General features: G+C 34.1%; 1 protein-coding gene across 1 annotated transcript; it reads left to right on the top strand.

Annotated features, from left to right (window-relative positions):
• The first annotated feature begins 2,927 nt into the window (after positions 1–2,927).
• On the top strand, positions 2,928–5,478 carry LOC116128332 (putative receptor-like protein kinase At1g80870). Its single transcript, XM_031414037.1, has one exon. The coding sequence runs from the start codon at positions 3,090–3,092 to the stop codon at positions 5,256–5,258; it is 2,169 nt and encodes a 722-aa protein (XP_031269897.1). The 5' UTR covers positions 2,928–3,089; the 3' UTR covers positions 5,259–5,478.
• Positions 5,479–7,212: the final 1,734 nt, after the last annotated feature.

Below are 7,212 nucleotides of genomic sequence, written 5' to 3'. Positions count from 1 at the left end.
AAAGAAAACAAAAAAACNGAAAACAGAAGACAAATAATGAGAAAGCAGTCCAAAGGGGAGAATATTTTGTGAAATCTGAATACTGCAATTTGGTGGACATGTCCCACATCCTCTATCATTCATGTTCTAATGTTCACTCTCGTCTAAACACACCAAATCAAATAAGGATGGACTGCACACTATATCTATCCTCAATATAGCAGCATTCCACCTATAAAATAACCACTTTTTTTTTGTTCTTTATTCATATGATATAGTATGGTTTGTGTTTAAATTATAGAGTACTATAATAGGAATATATTTATTTGGATTTTAAGTTTAGTTGAAATTGGTAACATTTAATTTCTTAGTTTTGTAATAATTTTTTTGGAACAGTAATAAAACCATCTATTTTTCTTTTAGGATGATGGGATATTAGAACATAATTCATATAAGGATTATTGGGACTAACTAATAGACGCTACCTTTTAGAATTTAATATTAAGAACCATGTTAATTTTCAAATTGGAGATTATATTATAAAATATGATTAAAAAGATCAATTAAGATAGATTAAAAAAACACAAACACTTTTTGAAATATAAAGATGATTACCTTTGACAAGTGTTGACATGTGAATATGGAACAAGAATATATCATGTATATTCCGACTTTCTTTAATTGTCTCTTTTGTCCTCTCAAAGTTATCTCTCGAACATATTTCGATTCTTTTTAACTACTTCTTTTGTTCTCTCAATTCTAATAACAAGCACTTAAAGATGTGTATTTTGAAAATGTTTTAAGCACTGTTAAAAACATTTTAATGTAGTGAAAAACAATTTCAAATAGTATTTCTCTATTATAACCTATAAAGTGTATGAAAAATTCATAAATAATTTAAAGAAATGGTTCTGAGTTTGTATAATGGATTTGTATTCAAAACATTCCAGAAATATACTTTGTATTCAAGAACAAAAATCTAGAATACGATGAATATATTTCATTGAGTATATAGTAGAGTCAATATATTTCATTGATGATGGTAAGCATATTAGCTTGTGATTCCTGTGGTTTCCAAAACTCTATCAAACAAATTAAAGCAAAACCAAGGAGCAAGAAACAAAGAAAACAAAAACAAAACACACGAGCATGCATGAACTAGAGAGTGGTCATGGCAATGGCCCCAAAACTTGGACATTGAACATGGTGATAAAGCGACATTCCAATATGGCTCTACTCTCTCTTTTTTTTTTTTTTTTTTTTTTTTGGTCAAGGATAACTATGATTTATCACTTAATAATTTGAGATACAGAATAAAAATCAATAAATACAACTTCATAATAATTAAATAAAATCTCATTCTATATTATTTAATCCGTTTCGCTTTGGAACAAACGTCCTAAAGTTTTTAATGTGTATTAAACATTAATCAACGTTTATTAACTTCACAAAATGCATAAATAAAGACATCGATTAATTGCTGATTTATAATCTGCATGTGTTTTTGAAAATGTTATCCGCAAGGAATATAATTAATTATTACATTGTCACTTCTGAGGTTTGGTGTAAAAAAAAATCCCCTTTAATTTTGGAAAATAACTTTGATATTTTGGATAAACAGAACAAAAAACCATTTTTACATTTGAGAATTGTAATAGCATCAAAACGATCAATTGTTTGGCTAAAACTTTCAACCGTTTGTCCAGAAATGTCTAACAGTGTATTCAAAATATCTTTTTAACCCTTAATTTATTACATTTAATTAACAAAATATCGTTCAAGTGAGACAATACTGTTTGATATAAAATTTAAATACTTTTTTTTTTCCTGAAAAACAAGGAATACAACAAATCTTATAAACATGCATTTGGTAAAAAAATAAGTAGAATTGTTTTCAAAAACAGTTTTCGAATACATACAAGTGTACAAACTAGTGCAAAATTATCACAGTTTTCTACCGTTTTTAATTTAAAAACAATTTTTAAATTTTACATAAAACACATTTTCAAATATTAAAAATATTATAATACAACTAAAAAATTTGAATAGTATTTTAGTTTTTAAAAATCCAAAAAAATAATGTTATACATACAAAGTTGAGATTGTAACTTTGTATCTCAAATGATGTAACTATTTATACGTTAGATTGATTAAAAATAAAAAAATTTACTTATTTTATTATCTTATAATTATATGACGTTGAAATATAAACAACCCATTAATTATGATATATTTTCGTATCAAGTATCCAAAGTGATAAGGTATGAATAATAAATCTTGAGAAATATTACTTTTTTTAATAGAATAATACTACACTTACAAAGATCTCCCATCTCCCTACAAAATTAAGATATCTTTGTAAACATAATATTATTGTTTTAAATAATGAAGGGTATCTTAGTGGTGACCTTAAAATGCACAAGTGAAGTAGTTTAGAAGTGATAGAAAGGTATCCTCTAACTTGTGACTGCTGCTGCTAGGTTACATCCTTTGAGCTGACATGCATGACTTGAACTTGAGGCAAAGAAAGAAAATGAATATCCATGTAAACTATAATAAAAAAATAAGATCCTGAAAGTGACCAGAGATTGAACAAAAGGAAAATTTAACTCTTTCATTTTGATCACATTCACACACCACCTCCTACCTACACAAAAACAAAAATGGTCCATGAAAAATCAGATAATTCAGAGACACATAAATATCTGGTTGAAAGTTGTGACTGTTCACCACTCACCATTCCACTACTCTATGTTCCCTCCTCCCTGCAATTTTTTCTTTCTCTTTTTTTTTTTATCTTTTTTCTCTTCTTTCTCTGCATATTTTGCTCTTTAGTCAAAAGCACATTGGGACCCTCCATTATTGTTTTCTCTCTTTTCATTATCTTCATTTCTTAATCGCTATATAAACTCTGCTTACTAAACAACATTATCAACCCTTTATGATTATCCAACTGTAAAGCAATCTAACATTGGATACGGAGAGTAGAGCAAGAAACAAAAATGGCTAACATTAAAAAATGTGGTTAACTTCATCAATCTTGTGATTTCACCAACAAAAGAATAAACAAAGCCTCCTAGCCTATTCCCAGAACTAGAAATTGCCTAAGCATGCCTTCAAGATCACTACTACTTCTTTCTCCAACGTCCAATCCTGTAACTAAACCAAGCTTTCTTAGCAAAACAAGAGTTTTGTTCTTCATCCTCACTATTTCATCTTCTGTAGTTATTATCTTGACATTCCTTTACTTTCTTTACCATCTTTGGTACTCTCTTGTGAACAGGTCAAGAACCATTCCTTTCGACTCCAATGCTCCTTTGAAGCTCCAGAGGTTCACCTACAAAGAGCTGAAAAATGCTACTAATGCGTTTGATGAGGGTAATATCATTGGGAAAGGTGGTTCTGGTACTGTGTTTCTTGGCATTGCAAGAGATGGGAAGTTGTATGCCATCAAGAGACTTGACACTTTCTCTTTACAAACTGAGAGAGAGTTTCGGAATGAGTTGCAGATTCTTGGTGGGTTAAGGTCTCCTTTCTTGGTTACCCTTTTGGGGTACTGTATGGAGAGGAATAAGCGGTTCTTGGTTTATGAGTACATGCCAAATAAGAGCTTGCAGGAGTTGCTGTTTAGTGAAGGTAATAATTTGGTTCTGAAATGGAATCAAAGATTTGATATCATCATGGATGTTGCTAAAGCATTAGAGTTTTTGCATTTTGGGTGTGATCCACCTGTGATTCATGGTGATATCAAGCCTAGTAATGTGTTACTTGATTCTGATTTTAGAGCAAAAGTTTCTGATTTTGGGTTGTCAAGGATCAAAGTGGAGGGTGAATTTGGGGTGGATTTGTTTAGCCAAGACTTGGGAAAGAGTACAGATTTATGGAAAAGTCAAGAGCTTTCTGGGAATTTGACTACAGAGACTCCGGCAACAGGTACTCCAGTTGAAAGTGCTCATGAGGTAGATTTTGCTCTTGCTTTACAAGCTTCTTCTTCTTCAAACAAAAGTAGAGCATGTTACAATGTCAGAGCTTTGAACTTAAATTCTCTCAATTATAATGCTAGTATTGCTAGTGAAAGTGATTTTAGTAAGGTTGGGAATGGAAAGGGGAAAGAGGTTTCAAGTATAGATATTGGGGGGGTTGATTGGTCTAGTAAGTTTGTGCCGTATGAGGATGAGCCTAGTAGCATCGATCATAGCAAGGAGTTGAGTTTTACCACTAATTCTGTTAGCGATGATGCGACGAATATGAAACAATGGGGGAAAGATTGGTGGTGGAGACAAGATGGGAGCGGTGAATTGTGCAGCAAAGATTATGTTATGGAGTGGATAGGAAGCCAAATTTGTCCTTCAGCAAATCCTGATTGGGAGGAAGAGAAAAAAAGCACCCATGAGAAGATTGAATTGGATAGTTCAACCCAATTGGACAACTTAGAAGATGTCCATGAATCACACTTACAAGAGCTTGGTTTTGAAAAATTGGAAAAGGGGTTCGAGAAGAAGGAGTTGAAAGGCAGGAAAAACCGAAAGAAAAAGCACAGGAAGATGCAAGAGTGGTGGAAAGAAGAGCACTTGGCTGAGATCAGTAAAAAGAGTAGTAAGCTGAGGAAGCTTGAAACAAAGTGGAAGAAGGGTTTTAAGATTCCACATTTTGATCTAGGTAGGCGGTTTCAGTTCCATAGGCGAAAGAAATTTGGGGAACAGAATCAAGATGATTGTGATGCAAATGGGGAGTTCAGTTTCAGAAGAGGGTGGAAGAAGAAGAACAAAAATTCAATGGGAAGTGACATGTGGAGTGGAGATCTTTTCAGCCGTGAATTGAGTAGCACAACAAGCATGAGAGGAACACTGTGTTATGTTGCACCAGAGTATGGTGGTTGCGGATATTTAATGGAGAAGGCTGATATTTACAGCTTAGGAGTATTGATCCTTGTAATTGTTTCTGGTAGAAGGCCATTACATGTTCTTGCTTCACCAATGAAGCTCGAAAAAGCAAACTTGATAAGCTGGTGCAGGCACTTGGCTCAAACTGGCAACATTTTAGAACTTGTGGATGAAAAATTGAGAGATGAGTATAGTAAAGAGCAAGCAATTTTGTGTATCAACTTAGCTCTCACCTGCTTGCAGAAGACACCAGAGTTGCGGCTTGATATTGTTGAGGCTGTGAAGATTTTGAAAGGGGAGATGGATCTTCCACCACTTCCATTTGAGTTTTCTCCATCTCCTCCTTCAAAATTATTCAGCAAGGCGAGGAGAAAACAGAAGGCGAATGCAGATTAGATAGACTTTGGTACATGTTCTTGTTCGGTCTTGCTTCTTTTTGTTTAGTAATCTTAATGGGGTTTTTTGTTGAGTGTAATCTAGAATCAGTGATCAGAAAATGTAACCTGGAAACACATTTGGGGACTAAATCTGTACTGTACATTGTTAATTATGTGAGGATTATGCTGTTGTATGTATTAATAATGTATATTAGAGGAATGGATTTTATTTGCTTTCTTTGCTCTTTAACTAAATGTAAATATTGACAGCTTTCTGTGTTTATGTTAGCAAAATTTTCTTGCACTTTCTATGCTGACCTTGAGAAAAAATTTCTTGAAGTTTAAGATAGGGTTTCAACTTTCAACTACTTCTGTTTGGTGTAAATTCCAGTCCATGTTTCACAAAAGCAGTAACAACTTGAAAACCAAAACTTGTTTCTTTGTTGCAATGGGAAATTTCTATTCCTGACAAGTCGATATCATACAAATCGCAATACAACCATTATCGTCCAACACACGGATCATATAAGTTTAAGAATATACAACAAGCAACTGAGTCAGACGCAGATCGCACGCCATCTAAATCAGTAGCATTCAGTATCAAACTTTTTTGGCAAAATAAGTTACAACACAAAACCTAAGAAGCATGTAAATGTACCAGTAGTTATTCCAATCTGGGTAAAAATTGGTTTGAATAATAAAGGGCATTAATGGAGATGCCGTGGGTTCTATGACAACCCTGAGAAGAGATAAGGTCCACCATTAAACATGTAGTTATTAAGGTAGTTTCCAGTTCACCAAATCTTTTCAATTCCATTTTTGAAAGAAGATGATTGTTTCCTTCATTTTCGGTTGATTATTGTTGACTGGTCACTGTTTCAGGGTCCATTAAAGTCACTTTCAGATTAGCCTAAAGCTAATCAGCACTCATCAGTCATCACTATTCAAACCATGAATCATTGAGTCACGGGGGACCTAACTGTTTATCAATCAATCAATAATTAAAGTATTAAGAGTTAAAATGTTTTAAGTATATTGTATTTTTGTGCACTTTTGACTGCTAAATTGGTATAGTATAATCTTGTGACTTAAAAAGGAAAATATAATCTAATTCTAGATTCTTTCAACAGGAACCTAATTTACATCTTTTTATTTGGAAATGAAATATCTATAATGCATTCGACCTTTATTGGGCCAAACCAACCTGAGCTGAGCTGGGCTTCAAGAACTTTGAGGATGCTTGGCAAAACCGAGTAATTTAATAATGGGTAGTAATGTTCCGAAAACCGGATCGGACTATAACCCGTTCAAGGGTTTGGTTTCAGGTTGGATAGGTCGGTTGGACCGTATTATGTAAAATTTAGTCCCTAAAGGTTTGAAATTGATCAAAAACACCCATATAATGCTCCCTTAAGGTTTGAAATATGTCCAAAACACCCCTGTCGCGCGAAGAGACTAGTGATGGTGGCAACAGTGATGATCAATGGCCAATCGAAGCTTGGAATCATGGGGCTTTTGATGTATAGGTGCCGACGACTAGGGAGTTCCATCGGCGTTGGAACTCACCGGAATCAAGAAAGAAGTCTGACGGTCGCGTCCTTTAGGTGGACGGCGACGACAAAGGCTGGACGACAGCCACTGAAAATGGCTGGGTTTTGTCATGGAGATGTCGTCAAGTCTAATGGTGGTGTTTTCTCCCTCGAATGATGCCAGAATTCGACGGGATTGAGTTGCGACTGGACCGCGATTCAGCATTATTCCGGCGGTCCAACTGCCGCTCAATCCAGTTTGATTGAAAATAATGGTTTTCAGAGGATACCGGACCGGATATGTCGCCGGCTACCGTTCCGGTTTTTAGAACATTGATGGGTAGTGACATTTAGCAATTTTTTTTTTTTTTTTTTTAATGACCGAGGGTGTCTGGGCTAGCTTATACTCATCTCAATTAATTTTTCGGGACCTTGAAACTATCA

This window comes from Pistacia vera, unplaced genomic scaffold, assembly GCF_008641045.1.
Source record: "Pistacia vera cultivar Batoury unplaced genomic scaffold, PisVer_v2 Contig2, whole genome shotgun sequence".
NCBI lineage: Eukaryota > Viridiplantae > Streptophyta > Magnoliopsida > Sapindales > Anacardiaceae > Pistacia > Pistacia vera.
Note: the sequence above shows the minus strand (reverse complement) of the source record. Positions and strands in the feature narration are given on the sequence as shown.